The sequence below is a fragment of the Sarcophilus harrisii genome, chromosome 3 (genome assembly GCF_902635505.1).
Source record: "Sarcophilus harrisii chromosome 3, mSarHar1.11, whole genome shotgun sequence".
Taxonomy (NCBI): domain Eukaryota; kingdom Metazoa; phylum Chordata; class Mammalia; order Dasyuromorphia; family Dasyuridae; genus Sarcophilus; species Sarcophilus harrisii.
In genome coordinates, this window is record NC_045428.1 from 530,981,248 (window position 1) to 531,000,963 (window position 19,716).

Below are 19,716 nucleotides of genomic sequence, written 5' to 3' on the forward strand. Positions count from 1 at the left end.
GAGATGACAAATGAAAACTCCAGGGAATATTATAGCCAAATTCTGGAACTCCCAGGTCAAGGAGAAAATATTGCAAGTATACAGAAAGAAACAATTCAAGTACAGTGGAGTCACAGTCAGGATAACACAGGATTTAGCAGCTTCTCCATTAAAGGACTGGAGGATTTAGAACATGATATTTCAGAGAGCAATGGAGCTGGGATTACAACCAAGAATCACTTACCCAGCAAAACTGAGTATAATCCTTCAGAAAAAAAGGTTCGATGAAATAGAGGAATTTCAAACATTTGTGATGAAAAGACCAGAGCTGAATGGAAAATTTGACTTTTAAATACAAGACTCTAGAGAAGCATAAGGAGGTAATCAGCAAAGTGTTAAGAGATTTAAGATTTATATGTTTACATTTTTACAGGGGAGGATGATACTTGTAACTCATTAGAACTTTCTCATTATTATGGCAGTTAGGAGGAGGAAGCATATAGAGAGAGAGCATAGGTAAGTTGAATATAAAGGGATATGAAATTAAGGGGTAAGAGAGGAATGTAGTGGGGAGAAAGGACAGGGTGAAGTGGAATGTGCAAATTATCTGCCATAAAAAAAGAGGCAAGAAAAAGCATTTACAGTAGAGGAAAAGGAGGAAAGGAGAGGGGGAGTGAGTGAATGTTACTCTTATCAGAATTGGCTTAAAGAGGAAATAACATACATACTCAACAGGGATATAGAACTCTATTTTACCCTGCAATGGAAGGGGAATAGGATATGGAAAGGGGAGGGTGATAAAAGAGAGGGCATATTGGAGGAGGAAGTTGTTATGGGCCAGAACTTGGAACAAGGTGCTAAACATTAATAGACAATGCTTATGTACTTAGTTCACACTTTTAAGAGAGTTCACACATTAGAGTTCACACCTTTAAGAGAGTTCAAACCACTAGAGACTCTGGGAAATTCACAAGTCAGAATTCAGTCCAGGAGCTCCCACAAGCCCAGAGAGAACCCACAATCTCACTCTAGGAGGCAGAGCCAGATTCATTCCATATTCCAACTTTGTGCTGGCTGGAGGCTTTGGAGTCGGAGTTGAGCTAGAGGAAGAAGCTGGAAAAGCTAAAGGACTAGCAACAAGCGCTCTCCAGACCAAGGAGAGAGAGATAGGCCTCTAAGAAAACTAACCGGGCTATTTTGGAAGAGACAATAAAGGACTGGACTTTAACAGCTGGCTGCATTTGAGGTGATTATTACTCTGAACTGAAATGAAAGCTGCCTGAGAAGCCCCGCAAGAAATCTGCTCTCAGAGAACATTGCATTTTAAAGAAGAGAACATTACAGGAAGTGATTAGTAGCAAAACACTTTGAGGAGGGACAGGGTCAAAGGAGAGAAAGGAGAAATGGGGGAAATACAGTTAACAATAGTAATTGTAAAAAGAAAATTGAAGCAAGTTTCTCTGAAAAAGGCCTCATTTCTCAAACAATGACTCAAACTGAGTCAAATTTGTAAAAAAAAAAAAAAAAAAAAAAAAAAAAGCGCCATGCCTGGAAAGACTTACATAAACTGATGCTAAGTAAAATGAGTAGAACCAGGAAATCACTGTAAACGGCGATAATAAAATTATGTGATGATCAATTTTGATGGACATGGCTCTTTTCAGTAATGAGATGATTCAAGTAAGTTGCTATGGTTTAGTGATGAAGAAAGCCATCTACACCCAGAGAGAGGACTGCGGGAACGGAGTGTGGATCACAACATGGCATTTTCACTTTTCTTGTTGTTTGGCTGCATTTTTTTTCTTTTTTTTTTCCTGGTTTGATTTGAATTTTCTTATGTAGTACGATAATTGTATAAATATGTATGCATATATTGGATTTAACATATTTCTACCATATTTAACATATATTGGACTACTTGATATCTAGGGGAGGGGTGGAGAAAGAGGGAGGAAATTAGAACTCAAGGTTTTACAAGGGTTAATGTTAAAGAATTGTCCATGCATATGTTTTGAAAAATAAAAAGCTTTAATAAAGGGGGGAAAAAAAAAGAGCCATGATCCAATTGATAAATAATCAAAAGATATGATCTATGCCCAAAGGGCTATAAATTTACACATATTCTTTGATTGAACAACACCTACTACTAAGCATGAATATCAAAAGAGATTTAGGTGGAAGTGGAGAAGAGAAGGAAAATGACCTATATGTACAAAAAATATTAAGGGCAAAAAAGCTGGAAGTTGAGGGGATGCTAATCAATTAGGGAATAGCTCAATAAACTGTGGTATGTGATTGAATATTATTGTTCTGTGGGAAAGGATGAGCAGCTTGCTCTCAATTTAAAACAAAACAAAACAAAACAAAAAAACGGAAAGTTCTCTATAAACTCAAGCAAAATGAAATGTACTGTACACAAAGCAATAGCAATGTTCTGAGATGACCACTGTGAATGTCTTTGCTATGCTCAGTAGAGCACAATCATCCACAATTACTTAGAAGGACTTATGAGGAAAAAGCCTATCCATATTCAGAGAAGGAACTGATTGTGGATGAATACAGAATAAAGTGCTCTCTCTCTCTCTCTCTCTTTACTTTTCTTGAGGTTTTTATATTTATTAGGGGGGGAGATCTGTTTTCTTTCACAACTTTAATTTTATGGAAATATTTTCCTTAATTTCACATGTGGTTTCTCAATTGTGGGTGGGGATAAGGGAGAGAACCCAGAATCAAATGTTTAAAAAAAAAAAGTTTTGAATGTAAATGGGGAAAAACATTAAATTAAATTAAAAATTAAAGAATCCATATTACCTAGATTTTGACATGCAGTTGGATAGGTGGCTCACTGACATTTAGTGTATCTATACTGGACAAAAAACTAAAGGAGGACAACCTAGACCCCAACTGGAACAGGTGTATTTGTCCATACTGGATAGCATTTGGGTAACTATGCAATACTTTAACTCCAAGCTGTTCTCTGCTGCAAGCCCATCTTTTTAACCCCAATATCCTCCAGGTAATGTCATATGGCTCCATGGACCACCCTAACCCTAAACTAATCTATTTATTTAGTGCTATACCAATCAGACTTTCCAAAAACTATTTTGATGACCTAGAAAAAATAACAACAAAGTTCATATGGAAAAACAAAAGGTGAAGAATTTCAAGGGAATTAATGAAAAAAAAATCAAATGAAGGTGGCCTAGCTGTACCAGATCTAAAATTATAAGGCAGCAGTTACTAAAACTATCTGGTATTGGCTAAAAAATAGACTAGTTGATCAATGGAATAGGTTAGGTTCAAAGGACAAAACAGCCAATAACCTTAATTATCTAGTGTTTGACAAACCCAAAGACCCCAGTTTTGGGGATAAGAACTCACTATTTGACAAAAATTGCTGGGAAAATTGGAAATTAGTATGGCAGAAACTAGGCATTGATCCACACTTAACACTGTACACCAAGATAAGGTCAAAATGGGTTCATGATCTAGGCATAAAGAATGAGATCATAAATAAATTGGAAGAACATAGGACAGTTTACCTCTCAGACCTGTGGAAGAGGAAGGAATTTATGACCAAAGAAGAACTAGAGATCACTACTGACTACAAAATTGAAAATTTTGACTATATCAAATTGAAAAGTTTTTGTACAAACAAAACTAATGCAGGCAAGATTAGAAGGGAAACAAACTGGGAAAACATTTTTACAGTCAAAGGTTCTGATAAAGGACTCATTTCCAAAATATGTAGAGAATTGACTCTAATTTATAAGAAATCAAGGCATTCTCCAATTGATAAATGGTCAAAGGATATGAACAGACAATTTTCAGATGATGAAATTAAAACTATTACTACTCATATGAAAGAGTGTTCCAAATCACTATTGATCAGAGAAATGCAAATTAAGACAACTCTGAGATACCACTATACACCTGTCAGATTGGCCAGAATGACACAAAGATAATGCAGAATGTTGGAGGGGATGTGGGAAAACAGGGACACTGATACATTGTTGGTGGAATTGTGAATACATCCAGCCGTTCTGGAGAGCAGTTTGGAACTATGCCCAAAAAGTTATCAAACTGTGCATACCCTTTCATCCAGCAGTGTCTCTACTGGGCTTATACCCCAAAGAGATACTAAAAAAGGGAAAGGGACCTGTATGTGCCAAAATGTTTGTGGCAGCCCTGTTTGTAGTTGCCCAAAAAGTTATCAAACTGTGCATCCCATCAATTGGAGAATGGTTGAGTAAATTGTGGTATATGAATGTTATGGAATATTATTGTTCTGTAAGAAATGACCAGCAGGACGAATACAGAGAGGACTGGCGAGACTTACATGATGCTGAGTGAAATGAGCAGAACCAGGAAATCATTATATACCTCAACAGCGATACTGTATGAGAATGTATTCTGATGGAAGTGGATTTCTTCAACAAAGACAAGATCTAACTTAGTTTCAACTGATCAAGGATGGACAGAAGCAGCTACACCCAAAGAAAGACCACTAGGAAATGAATGTAAACTACTTGCATTTTTGTTCTTCTTCCCAGATTATTTATACCTTCTAAATCCAATTCTCCCTGAGCAACAAGAAAACTGTTCGGTTCTGCACACATATATTGTATCCAAGATCTACTGTAATCTATTTAACATGTATAGGACTGCTTGCCATCTTTGGGGAGAGGGCGGAGGGAGGGAGGGAGGGGAAAAATCGGAACAGAAGTGAGTGCAAGGGATAATGTTGTAAAAAATTACCCTGGCATAGGTTCTGTCAATAAAAAGTTATTTAATAAAAAAAAAAAAAAAAAAAAAAATGAGAGTATTAGATTAGATGGGCTCCAAAGTTTCTTCCAGCCATAGAGCTATGATCCCATGACAGAATGATCTCTCTGGTCTATTCCGACTCATCTGAGGATTTTCTCTATTTTCTTTGCTCAGAAAGTTTTTTTCTGAATTGTTTACCATTGTTTAACTTATCCTCATTTCAGAAGTTTTACTAGAGAGCATAACTAGAAGCTATCATTGCTGCTAATGGACTCAGAACCTCAATCTCTCCTGACATCTGGTGGTAACAAATGAATATGCAGGTGCAGTATAGAGCAGCTTAGATTTATAAAGTTCTTTACAATTTACAAGCACATTTCTTATTACTTTTCTCATTTGAGTCTCACAAAACTCCGTGAGGGAGGTAAGAGAAAATTATCCTTTTTATTTAAAAGATGAAGAAACTGGCTCAAAGAGAAGAAAAGACATACTTATTTTTAAGTCACAAAGCTAATAGGTGGTGAGGAAGCCCAGAATCTGATTGCAAACACAGTGTGCTTTCTATTATACTCTGCTGACTATCTTCAGTACCAAAAGATGCAATGTCGAAAGGCTGTAATGTATATGGGAGAAGAATTAGACTTGTTCTGTTTGATCGTGGGGGGCAGAACTTGGATCTATGGGTAAAAAGTTAGAGGGAAGAAAATTTCAGTTAGAAATAGAGAACTTCTGAACAACAAAAGCAATCCAAGAGTAGAATAGATTGCTTTTGAAGATAAGGAATTGGAATTCCATATCATTAGACAGGTGTCTACAATAACAAGGATAAATCACAACTTCACTGAACCTGTTCCTCATAAGTAAAATGAAAGGTTTAGAGTAGATCACCTCTAAGACCAATTCTGGCTGTAAATTTAACAGACAGTTGTCATTTGATTGTTAATTGATTTTACATGGATATAGGTCTGGATAGCCATTTGTTGGGGGGGAGGAGGGGATTGTAGAATATATTCTAGCTATAATGTGCTGCTGTCTAGATTCCTCCTTCACTTAAGATTTTCTATAGCAATCTGCTTGGCAGTGAATTCAGTTGTTGAGAAGTGAATAGGAAAGGGAGGGAAGGGGAAAAAGGTATGTTGGGGGAAGGGAGACAGACAGAAAGACAGAGAGAGACAGAAAGCAAGAGAGAAAAAGAAAATTAGGTTCAATAAGGAGAAGCAGAATTTATTGAGAGGAAAACTCCAAATGTACATAAAGATCTACAAAGGATGGATAACCACTTGAAAAGGATTTTGATGAGGGATCTCAGCTGAGCTACCTGTTACAGTTACCTTTAGATCCTTTTTAAGACCCTAGATTCTAAGCAAACCCTTGCTATGTTTATTATAATTTTGTATTGATATATATTTAAGCTGTTAGGGTGGTGCAGTGGATAGAATAGTGGTCCTAGAGTCAGTAAGACTCACTTTTTTTTTTTTAAAGTTAAAATCTGACCTCATACCCTTACTAGCTGAGTGACCCAAGTCACTTACCCCTGTTTCCCTCAGTTTCTTTATCTGTAAAAAGAGCTAAAGAAATGACAAATCACTCTAGTTAGTATCTTTGATAAGAATGTTCAAAATAGTAGTCACAAAGAGTTAGGACTGAGAAATGACTGAACAACAACACTGACATATCCTTGCTATTTTAAAAAACATTACTGGTTAGAGCACCAGCCCTGAAGTCAGGAGGACCTGAGTTCAAATGTGACCTCAGACACTTAATACTTCCTAGCTGTGTGATCCTGGGTTAGGCACTTAACCCCAATTGCCTCAGGGGGAAAAAAAATTGGAAGATTTAGACACTCTTCCCTAAGAGTAACAAAGTCAGAAGAACAATAATTTTGGCAACAAGTAATGACATCTCCTATTTGGAGATTGTTAGAAATAGGAAAAGTATTTTGTGTCTATCAACTTATTACTTTTCCCAATGTACCTAATAGAATAAGGAATAGATAATATTAAACTCACTGAAGAAAGAATAAAAACCGATACAAAGGGAGGCTCATGCAGGACACTGCTCCACATTTTCATTTGGACTCTTCTGCCTTCCTTATAAAAAATTTCATTAGATGCCAATAGCTTTTTTGGGGGGGAGTACCAAAAGATGGAGAGAAGAGACCAAAGGATGGAAATCACAAAGAGACACATTACAGTTCAATATAAGGAAAACCTTAATAACAATTAATAAGTTTGCTTCATGATGTAATGAATACTCTATTACCAGAAATATTCAAACAAAAGGTGAATGGGAGATTATAGAAGTGATTTCTATATCAGGAAAGATAGAAGGACATTTAAAATTCCTTCCTACACAGTCTATATATACACCAAAATACTTATAGAAACAATTTTTGTGACATCAAAAATTTAGAGGGAAAAAGCAGATACTTATCAAATAAAAAATGACTCTGCTTGAAGAAATGATTTACATGATGAATACAGCATGGAAAGATCTATATCAACTAAAGTAAACAGAACCAAGAAAACATTATATACAATGACTACCACAATGCAAATGGATAAACACACAAACATATCTGAAAGTGTGGCTCAAAAGAAAAGCTATGAGAAGACATCCCGACTTTACCCCTTCGAAGAGGTAGAAGATTAACAAGTATACACTGCATAGATTTTTGGACTTTTTCAATATGTTGATCAATTATGATGAGTTTTCCCTCCTCTTTATCTTTTTTTGTGTGTAGAAAATATTTGTGATATGGGATAATTTTCTAGGAGGAAAGAGGAAGATATACTATAGAAAATTATATGAAAAAAAAGAAACAAAAGACATCAATAAAAATTTATTTAAAAACAAATCAATAAACAAAAATTCCTTCCTACTCTTAGGATTCTATGATCCTCTTTCTGAATTTATCATGATGGAGAATAGTTAGGGAGTGCCTGAAAGAGGATATTTTAAGCAAATGGGAAGTCTAATTCTCTTCCATGAATCTTTAACAAAGCTCCCAATGAATAATTATCTTCAGAAAATATTAATTACTTTCTCCAAAGAGTATCTGAAAGTTGAGGACTGAACGAAGTAAAACATTTTTAACCCAAATGACAGAGAAATATTATGCTTAGTTGACATTCCCTCTTCTCCTGAAACTAAGGTTATAACAGAACAGTCTGTTGTCAAAATTTTACTTGATTTATGTCAATTCCATGTTACCATCCTTGAAATGGATATTAGCAAAAATTATGGTAAATGCTTAAAAAATTTCTTAGGATTCTATGATTCTCTGTTTCTAAATTCACCATGATTATGGGAAATGATTGGGGAGTGCCCAGAGGGAGACATTTTAAACAAATAGGAAATCTAAGCAAGGAAGATAACCCATATCAATAGTGGTAAATCTCAAAATTTGGCTAGATGGAAGCTACAGATGTCACCTTAGCGACAAGCTTTACTGATCATCCTAGCAGTTTTCAGGGCTGGACAATCTGTTAAAACTCTTCAATCATACCTTATGTAACAGAAAAGTTATGAAATTGGGCCTTATTAGTTGAACTCAGAATTGAAATAATAACTTTCTATAGTAATAATGCTATACAAAATGAACCTGTGAGGTGTTTGTAAATATAAATGTAAAATATTGTTCTACTTTCATTTTATATGAAAAACAGGCTCAGTAATATGAAGAGATTTGTCTGAACTCACACAGAAACTATGAAGGCCAGGATTTAAACTCAATTCTTTCCTAATTTCTCTTCCAATGCTCCTTCTACTAGGCAATAGTGCCTTTCAACATAAAGAAGACTCCAGAGGTTTATCTAGTCTAACTTTCTACCCATTTAGAGTCAGCTATGTGGTACATTCAAAAAAGCACTAGGATCAATCAGTAAGATCTAAGTTCAAATCTAGTCTGAGACATTTCCTAGCTATGTGATCCTGTGTGACATAATCTCTGTCTGACCCAGCTTTTTCCTCTATAAAATAGTTTTAATAATAGCACCTACTCCTTCTAAAGTTAAAAGGATTTAAATGAGATCATATTTGTAAAGTGCTTTGTAAACCTTAGAATGTTAAATAAATGTTTTTATTGTTGTTATTACTGTTATTATCTGAGGCAAGAATCTCCAACAAAGGTAACAATCAGAGCAATAACATTTGTAAGAAGGATCTCACTACCTCACTAAGTCAATTATTTGAATCTTAGACAGCTTTGATTTTTGAGAAGTTATTCCTTAAACTGATACCAAATCTATCTCATGAGGTTTCTACTTTCTGGTCTCTAAAATGATAATAGTATCAACGAAAATTAACATTTATATAGCACTTACTTTGTGTCAGGCACTGTGCTAAGAGCTTTACAATTATTATCCTACAACAACCTTTTTTTCCTTTTCTAAATGATACTTGCTTTCTTAAGTAAAACAGGCACTAAGTCATATTTTTCTCTTTTTCTGAACTCAGGATTATAATTATGAATACCAATTACTACATTAATTTACAGAATAGTGATTCGCCCAGGGGATTTTGAAATATGTGAAGCTATTTTCTCCAGTATTCAGGTCATGAGGCTACTGGTTTTAAAATAATAATTCACACTTTAAGTCCAGTAGTCTCCTTTTACAAATTTTTTTTTTTTAGCTCTAATGTCAATTTTTAAAATATATTTTCTGTTTCTTCCCTCATTATCATGCTCTTAACTATGACTTTTTACTACTTCTAATGTATCTCTAGAATATAAATCACAGCACCTGCAGTCCAAAGTTATAGATCATCTAGGCCAAACTCTTCATTATATAAGTCAAGAAAGTGAGGGCTACGGTGGCTTATCTAAGGCTAAACAGGAATAAGGCCCAAATACCCAAGATGTTCATTTAAGTCTTCTCATTCTGGGTTCAATATTTTTTCTACTGTTCCATGTTGTAGCCTCAACCCACACTCCGAATTTTCTGCTCCTAATTTGTTGTGGATTTAGAAACCAGATATTCACACATACTGGAATTTCACATAAAATTTAACAGTATGAATGGGAACTGAGGGGCTCATGCCTACATAAAAGAAAAAAATCTTTTTTTAAAAATTATTTTAACTACTTTCATTATTTAGAGACCTTAAAAAAAAATGCTTAATCTTAGTCAAAGAGGTTGGTGCAATAGTTTTTCTTATATTTGGAGTCAAGAGACCTGGGTTCAATCTCAGCTATTCCATATCCTTAGCTAGGGTAAGTGGCCTTGGGTAAGTCACTTAACTATTCAAGAACCTTAGTTACCTTTTCTGTAAAATAAGGAGAATAGAATGTGTGTGCCAGTCGTTTTTCATAGGGTAAATATAAAGAAAGCATTTCTTAAAGCTTAATGTGTTAGAGAAATGATTATCTTATGGAGATCATAAGCTGAGTTCAAAACTGGTAGGGTAGTACTGGATACACCTTGCCCATCTATTTACATATATTAAAGAATATTCACAAATATTCTGTGGAACTGTTGTCTGTATTTGGGTTATTGAGTTCACACTGAGCTCAAGAGAACTTCCCCACTGCTACAGGCATAGTTGTCTGGGAAGAACAGAGGGAGTGGAGGAAAAATGGCTTACATTGTAGGATCGAGGATGCCTCTGTTTCCATTGCACCAAAAGCAGCTGTGCCACTACCAGGGTGGCGATGAGGATGAGAACCATCTCTGCATGCATGGCCTCGTGGCCACGGTGCTTGGCATGCATCCGAGCATGTTCGATCCTGAAAACCAAACAAATGCATTAGACGGGCAATGGGGGAATTGAAAGCATCCCATCCTGCCTGTACAGATTTAAAATTATAGGACATCATAGCTGGAAATGATCCCAGAACACAGAATGTAGAATGTTAGTATAGTACTGGAAAGGACCTGAAAACAAGTATATTTAAAGCTAAGAAAAAAGCTTGTTATTGCAGACACAACCTTCCTGGCACTGGTCAACCTAAAACAAAAGGAAGCCCAGTTCACAATGGTTTTTAGAATTAAGTCCCTTATTATCCAGCCTCCACACTGTACCTAGAAAAATCCTTCCATTCATCTTTTTGACTTTAAATAACTGTTAAATAATAAATTCAAGTTGTTGTTCAGTTGTTTTCGACTCTTCATGACCCCATTTGGGGTTTTCTTGAAAAAGACACTAGAATGGTTTGCCATTTCCTTCTTCAGCTTATTTTGCAGATGTGGAAATGAAGGCAAACAGGGTTAAGTGACTTGCTTAGGGTCCCACAGCTAATAGATGTCTGAGGCTATTTTTGAACTTAGGAAGAAGAGTTGTTCTGATTCTAAGCAGTATAGTGCCTGGCTTCCTGGCTGAATTTAAACCCTCAATTCAAATGACACTTTATTTCCTTCATGAAACTTCGTTGACTTCTCAATTTGATAAGAACTGTTTCTTTCCAAAAGATATCCCTCAATCTCATTAAGTACTGTGTAACTAAATAAAGTTAGATGTAAACAACTGGAAGAATACCAAGCACTCATGGGTTGGCCAAGTTAATATAATAAAAATGACAATTCTACCTAAATTAATCTACTTATTCAGTGTTATATCAAACTGCCAAGAAATTACAGGATATATATATAATTCATCTGGAAGAACCACAGGTCAAGGATTTCAAAGGAATTAATGAAAAAAATAATGCAAAGGAAGGTGGCCTAACTGTACAGATCTAAAATATTACAAAGCAGCAGAATAGTGGATCAATGCGATAGGTTGGGTTCATAAGATAACAATAGTCAACAACTACAGTAATCTAGTGTTTGATATACCTAAAGACTCAGGCTTCTAGGATAAGAACTCATCTGACAAAAACTGCTGGGAAAATTGGAAAACAGTATAACAGAAACTAGGCACTGATCAACATCTAACACCTTGTACCAAAATAATGTTGAAAGAGGTTCATGATGTACATATAAAGAGTGATACTATAAGCAAATTAGAAGAATGCCTCTAAGATCTATGGAGAAGGGAGGAAAATGTAAAACGAATAATTTTGATTACATTAAATTTAAAAGGTTTTGTACAAACAAAATCAAATGCAGCCAAGATTACAAGAGAAGCAGAAAGCTGAAAGAAAAAATTTCACAATCCATGTTTCTGTTAAAGGCCTCATTTCTTTCTTTTTTAAAAATTGGTTTTGTCTATTCATTTATTTATAGCTTTTTATTTACAAGATATATGCATGGGCAATTTTTCAGCATTGACAATTGCAAAATCTTTTGTTCCAATTTTTCCCCTTCTCCCTCTCCTCCCTCCCCCAGATGGCAGGTAGACCAATACATGTTAAATATGTTAAAGTATATGTTAAATACAGTATATGTATACATGTCCACACAGTTATTTTGCTGCACAAAAAGAATCGAACTTTGAAATAATGTACAATTAACCTGTGAAGGAAATCAAAAATGCAGGCGGACAAAAATAGAGGGATTGGGAATTTTATGTAATGGATCATAGTCATCTCCCAGAGTTCTTTTGTTGGGTGTAGCTGGTTCAATTCATTACTGCTCTACTGAAATTGACTTGGTTCATCTCGTTGTTGAAGAGGGCCACATCCATCAGAATTGATCATCATATAGTATTGTTCAAATTTCACTCAGCATCAGTTCATATAAGTCTCTCCAGGTCTTTCTGAAAACATGCAGCTGGTCATTTCTTACAGAACAATAATATTCCATAACATTCATATACCACAATTTGTTCAGCCATTCTCCAATTGATGGGCATCCACTCAGTTTCCAGTTTCTGGCCACTACAAAGAGGGCTTCCACAAACATTCTTGCACATACAGGTCCTTTTCCCTTCTTTAAGATCTCTTTGGGATATAAGTCTAGTAGTAACACCGCTGGATCAAAGGGTATGTACAGTTTGTAAAGGCCTCATTTCTAGAATATCTAGAGAATTGATCCAAATTTAGAATATAAGCCATTCCCCATGGAATGGAATGACCATAAATGGTCAAAGGATATAAAAAGACAATTTTCAGATGATGAAAAACTAAAGCCGTTTCTGTCATATAAAAAATGCTCTAAATCACTACTGATTAGATACACAAATTAAAACAACTCTAAAAATTCATTTTTTTTCCATAAAAGCCAATGTAAATCCCTCTACATGCTCAAGTAATCCCATTATATCTCATCTTCTCCAATAGACTGTTCTTCCATTATTCTACTTCATATCTCTCAGATTGGCTAAGATGACAGGAAAAGATAACAATGAATGTTGGAGGGGATATGGGAAAATGGGAACATTAATGTATTGTTGGCAGTTCTGAAATAATTCAACCATTCTGGAGAGTAATTTGGAACTATGCCCAAGGGGCTATAAAACTGTGCATACCCTTTGATCCAGCAGTGTCACTACTAGGTCTATATCCCAGAGATAATAAAAGAGGGAAAAGGACTCTCATGTGCAAAAATGTTTGTAGTAGTAGCAGCAAAGAACTGGAAACTGAGTGGACACCTATCAATAGAGGGGAGTAATTTCTTGCAAGTCTGAAAAAGCAGTCTGAAGCCAAATGTAAAAAGGGCTTTAAAAATACAAACAAAAGAGTCTGTGGTTTAAAGGCAACAGAGAGTCACTGGATATTCCTGAACAGGGCAGTGACAATCATATGTGTGCTTTAAGAACAGCCTTTTGGAAGCTGTGTGAAAGATGGACTGGAGAGGAGAAGGGCAGGAAGACTCATTAGAAAGCTATTTTAATAGTTTAGGAGAAAGATGGTGAGGTTTTGAACAACAGTGTAGCTATATGAACAGAGAGGGAGATGGACATGAGAAATATATATACAGAGACTAACAAGTCATTTTGGTAATTGACTGGCTAGCACAGCTTATGAATGAAGAGTTAAGGATGACTCCAAGATTATCAATTTGGGTACCTATAAGATAGGAACTTTAAAAGAAACAGAAAGTTAATAAAAGGGATAACACAGGATTTACTGTTACCAAAAAAACCTCTTAACTATTTCTCCCCAAATATCTTCCTTTTACAAATTTTCTTATTTCTCTGCTAAAGGCAATATCATTCTAGTAGTCAACAAGGTTGTAATCTGACAGCTAATCTCAGAATCATCACTGATATTTTTTAAAAATAAATTTTAGGGGCAGTCAGTGGATAGAGTACCATCTTTGGGGTCAAGAGGGCTTGAGTTCAAATCCAGCCTCAGATACTTAACACTTCCTAACTATGTGACCACTTTACTCCAATTGCCTCACCAAAAACAAAACAAAAAAAATTTTTTTACTGCTATCTTGTTTTTATAATATTAGTATTTCCCAATAATTCCCCCTCCCAGAGAACTAGTACTGTGTATGGAGAATAAAAAAAGAGGGGAAAAATCCCCAAATCAACAAAAATAACCAAATGCACTGAAAAATATTTTACACCCACAACCCCACACACCTTTGCAAAGAAGGAGTGTAGGGGACCGGTATCTCCTCATAACACTTCTATGGGTGTAATGGGCTGAAGCTCGAGTTGATGCACTGAGGCTAAATAGTAATTGGACCATACTCTATTAATATATATGCTTGGAGAAAGAATGGCCCCCGCCCAATCTTTGTGTAAGTCCTGATGTGTTGTATAGGAAATGGCAATTTTGGTGGGTGGAGGCAGAGGGGCAGGAAGAGAGGCGGGGAGAGACTGCTGGCTAGCATCTTGACTGGGCTGCACACATTGCTATCTCGATCCCCCCTTCACCTCCGATCCTCCTTCACCTCTACTGAGAATAAAGATTGAAGATTTTCCTTTAACCTGAATTCCTGACTCCAGCTGATTTTAAAATACACGGTCATTACATATGGGACCAACCTTGGTCATGACATTTTATAGCATTCAATTTCAACTGTTTTACTGTTGTCCTGTCAATTTACTTTACTGTGCTCACTATGTATATTATTTTAATCCTCTTTTGGGATACAGTGTCTTTTGTAATTTGGCATCTTCCTTAGGAGGTAGAAAAGCCTTTTGTATATAGTAAGGGCATAATAAACATTTGTTATATTGTAAATCCTGTGATTCTGTCACCCTCCTCTGAATGCACTCCAAGTTATGATTATCTCCACTCTCACCTTCAATCTCTCCTATCTACTCACTGTTTCCCTAATGCCCATAAACATACTCATGCCTCCTCTATCCTCATAAGAGCTTCATTAGATCCATCCATTTTGATGACTTATCAGGCCTCTATCTCTTTTTCCTTTCATGTCTAAACTCCCTGAGAAAGCCATCTACAAGTGTCCCCATTTCCCTTCCTCTCATTCTTTTCTTCATTCTCTCCAGTCAGGCTTCCAACCTCATCTCTTACCAAAGTTATCAATGACCTATTGACAAATCTAATTAATCCTTATCCTTCTAAACCTCTTTGTAAACTTTTAACAGAGGCTGCAGAAGGGAGTAAGTATACAAAGATAGCCTGAAGTCAGATTGTTAAATACCAAATAAAGGAGTCTTCATTTTATCCTAGAAGATGTCTTCCAAGATTATGCCAAGGATATCCTTAGGACTCCCAAGGCTCTGTCCCAGTCCTCTTCTGTTCTATTTCATTCACTGACCTCATCAGCTGTCATTGATTCAAGCATTTCTAAGAGATAATATTCTAATCTATTTATCCAGCCCTAACTTTTCTCTTGACAACACCTGCCAATTAGATATCTAGAACTGGATGTCCCACAGAAATCTTAAAGCTTAGCAATCTAAAACCCTCCCCTCTTCCATTATTACTAAAGGTATCACAATCCTTCCAATCAACCAATCTCAATCATCCTCAACTCTTCACTGCCTCTCATATCCCACAGCCAATGTGTTACTAATTCTTTCAATTCTATTTTCAAAACATTCCCTCCTCTCTAACACTGCCACTACCTTGGTAAAGGCCCTATGTCTAGACTATGATCTGGGGGTTAGTTCTACCTCAAGAATTTCCCCACTCTAGACCATCCTCTATTATCTTAGGTGTTTCTACATTTTCTTCCACTCTATATACTGTGTACCTCCTTGCTGTTTTCTGAGTTACACTCCATCTCTCAATCTTTACACTTACACCAGTGTCCAATTTCTAACTTTTTCTTTTCCTTTTTCCTTCCCCTGCCTCCTTAGATTTGGAGGCCAGTGCCAAAGCTGAGGAAGATTACTGATCCTGATTTGTTAGGCAATTGGCTTAGATTGCGTAAAAATTTAAAGGTTTGGAATCTTGCACTTTTGCTTCCTCACTTTCACTTACCAAAGTTCTTTCTGTACAAAGCACTTTGTAACTGAATCTATACAACTCTTTTGTTTGCTTTGAAAATATGATTTCCAGATATTTTTATATTGTGGTTATTTGGAATGGAATTTCCCCTTCTATTTTTGGTTTTCAGGTTTTGTTATTATACTGAACTGCTGCTGATTTGTATGAATTTTATTTTATAGCCTGCATCTCTGCTGGAGCTATTAACTGTCTCAATTAACATTTTTGCTGATTCCCTATAAGTTATATCATCATATTGTCAGTAAATAAAAGGATGGTTCCAGTGCTTTTCCTATTGTATCATGCTTTCTCTCAATTTATCAATGTCTCTCTTAAGGGAAAACTTAATACAATATTCCAGATGTATTTTAAGTATTAAAGAGAAGTATAGAATTATTAACTACCATGACCTGGTCATTATCCTATAAATACAGCATTAATTCACTTTAGGAGTTGTATCTCTTCAGGTTGTTCTTCCAGTCATGCCTTTCCTACCCTATTTAATCTATTTAATCTAAATGCAAAACTTTATTCCTACTTAATTTCACTTAAACAGGCTGTTTCCTATTTCTTGAATGCATTCTTTTCCTATCTCTGCACTTAAGAATTCTTTTCTTATCTTCCCTGTGAAATCTTTTCTAAGTTTCCCAGATGAAAGTATTCTCTCCCTCCTCAAAATTTCCTACAGCATTTTAACTGTAATTCTGCCTGGTCACATTCCACCCTGTGTTATATTTATCTGAATACCACCTCCCTCCTCCCCCAGTTTTGCAAACTCTCAGAAAACATCCAATCCTAACCATACTTAACAAAAAGTTCCTTATATAACATTTCCCAATAAATGGTTGATCTGCCTTCACCTAAATACTAAGAGAAAGCTACTACCCAGAGGCAGCTCATTCTGCCTTCTTACTACTTACTTCAATTTTAAATCTGTCTCTTTTCACCTTGATTTATTCTTTCAAAACTGCATTTTATTAATTATTGTTTGCCATTTTTATTAATTATAATTATTTATTAATCACTAATTATATGAAATGCACAGTACCAGTCACCAGAGATACAAATAATAAAAGGAAAATGATCTACCCTTTAAATGATTACATTCTAGTGAGAAGGAAACAAGTGTGTAACAAGTTTAAATCAATTAAAAATATACAAAATAATTTTGAGGGTATATAATGGAAGGAGAATATTAACAACTGAATGAATAAAGATTTCATATAGCTTACCAGAACACGTTAAGTTTTATTAAAAGCTTAATACAACATGTTAGGACAAGCCGAGGCCTAAGGAGTATAAAATACAATGGACTATTTATTACTTCCAATATTCTGGAAATTATGATTCTTTTCAAGAAAATGAAAGTTCTCAGAGGACAAGGACTGTCATTTATTTTTCTTTGCATCTAGTACCCTGCATATAAAAGCATTAAATGCTTACTAAATAGTAAGACAACTCTGATTATTAAAAAGTTGTTTATTATAATGTTTCCAAACTCCTAATTTCTGAATCCTAGGGTTATTACTAGGATGGAATGTTTTGTTTCTTTCTTAAGGGTATTTTCATGCTTTTTTCCCCAACCTTTCCTATTCTTCACTGAAAAGGTAAGGAAGCTCGGATGTGGAACACTACATATAATAACATCAAACTTTTTGATAGGTCAGTTAGTCTTGTGGAAATTTTTTTGGCCTCAGACACTTAATACTTCCTAGCTGTGTAATCCTGGGCAAGTCATTTAACCCCAATTGCCTCAGTACAAAACAAACAAACAAACAAACAAACAAACAAAAACCTTTATTATAAGGAATGTTTTTTGGGGTAGTGGAAGGAGAGATATAGTAGACAATGTAAGTGATGTGAAAACAAAAAATAAAAATTTACTTTAAAAAGCAAAACCAAGCCAAAATCTACCTTTCTTAAAGTGCTGGACAGAACTTGCTAAAGACTGAATGACACATGTTCTGGGCAGAAATCTTAAACTTTTTAGTATTTTTGAGGTCTTTAGGAAACGAAATGATTTCATCTAGCTTGCCTGTTTACTATGAAGCTGCTGTCAAATATTAGTTTCATATAAAATGATAGGTGTCAGAGGGCCCTTAAGAATAAGGGTCTATAAACCAGTTTGAGAATTATTTGGATAATATTTAAAATTAATTGGTTTCTTTTGTAATCCTATGTATTTTATACATTTAAAAAACATGATTTTAAAGAGTACTCGGCCTTCAGCAGACTACCAGAGGCATCTGTAACCTGACCCTCTACCTCCAAATCTAGGGCTTTCCCACTATACTACACTATAAGGATAATCAGTCATTTTGTTCAGCTCCACATAGGTCCAGTTACTAGGCCATCACATGGAACAGTCCCAGCAACAGCACTTACCTCCATCGTTCCTCAGGGGACAGGTCTGAGAGATCAACCTGGAAAGAAACACCACCAGAAAAACAGTTACTACTACTGTGACAAGACAAATCCTGCTAAACACTTTCCTGACATGGCCATACATCTTCAACAATGGCCACCAAGGTCTCTAAAGAAATACAAGGCTCATCTCCAAGAAACTTTCCCTTATTTTTCTATCCTCTCTCCTCTCCCTTCCAAAGAATATTATCACTCACTTTGGCCTTAAATGTATAATGAGACAATTATTTAACTTTCAGAGTAATGCCATAATGCAGTACAATAACTATTGAGTCAGAAGTAATGGAGTTCAAATCTTCCATCTATCATTTTCCCTTGCATTTGGTCAAATCCTTCACCCTTTCTGGGCTTCAGTTTCTGTAAAACGTGAAAGCTGAACTACAAGGTCTCTTCCAGCTCTAAATCTATGATCTCATAAAAATTCATACCTATTTACACTACCACCACTCATTTTGGTTCTTAATTACTGACATTCTTATATCATCCCTTTCCAGGAAGGTCTTTTCTCAATGTCTCTACTACAACATTACCACATACATTACAAAAAAATAGGTAACTTTACAGTAAACAAAGCAATTTACATGACTCATCTCATTTGATACTTTAAACAATTCTGTAAGATAGTCAAAGCAGGTATTATCCCTACTTTGCAGATGAGAAAATGGAAGCTCAGATAAAGTGACTTATTTTAACATCTTTACTATGATTCAGCTAGGTCATGAATCCAAGTATGTAGAATCCAAACCCAGAGCTTTTTTCATTACATCACAGATACTGATCGGGTAATTAAATAAAATGATGAAATATAAAGCACAGTCAGGAAGGGGAGAAACTATTGGTATCCTACACATTTGCTTTCACTCCTTTTAAGGCAGGATAAAAAGCAAAAGTTGTAAAAGTTGGTCCTTTAATTTATAATAATAAACCTAAAATTTGGTTAGCACTTGGAAACACAAGGGCTACTCAAATGCTAAAGTAAACCTAGGACTTGGTTTCTACCATCTGCCTCTGAAAGGACTAGAAAGTTGATAATCAACAAGAATTCAAAGGCCCTATTCTCAAGGAGCTCATAGTGTAAACAAGAGATATATGGAGAAAATTGGAAATTATCAACACAAGAAGTTTATTAGCAGAAAAGGGGATCACGAAGGGTTTCCAGTAAAAGATAGGATTTTAGCTGGGACTTCAAAGAAACTAAAGATGTCAGGAGATATGATCCTGGAGGTGACAGGAAGCCACTAGAATTTATTAAATTGGTGAGGCAGGAAAAGGTTGGGTAACATGGTTAGATTTGAGTAGATCAATTT

General features: G+C 35.5%; 1 protein-coding gene across 1 annotated transcript in view; it reads right to left on the reverse strand.

The window, feature by feature from the left end:
• The window catches only part of RNF121 (ring finger protein 121), a 96,895-nt gene that overhangs the window by 46,391 nt on the left and 30,788 nt on the right, over nucleotides 1-19,716 (reverse strand). Inside the window, exons 2-3 of the mRNA XM_003764716.4 lie at nucleotides 18,371-18,408; nucleotides 10,333-10,474 (exon numbers count right to left, since the gene is read on the reverse strand). Of these exons, the coding sequence (XP_003764764.1) occupies nucleotides 10,333-10,474; nucleotides 18,371-18,408 (180 nt within the window). The remainder of the gene's footprint in view (nucleotides 1-10,332; nucleotides 10,475-18,370; nucleotides 18,409-19,716) is intronic.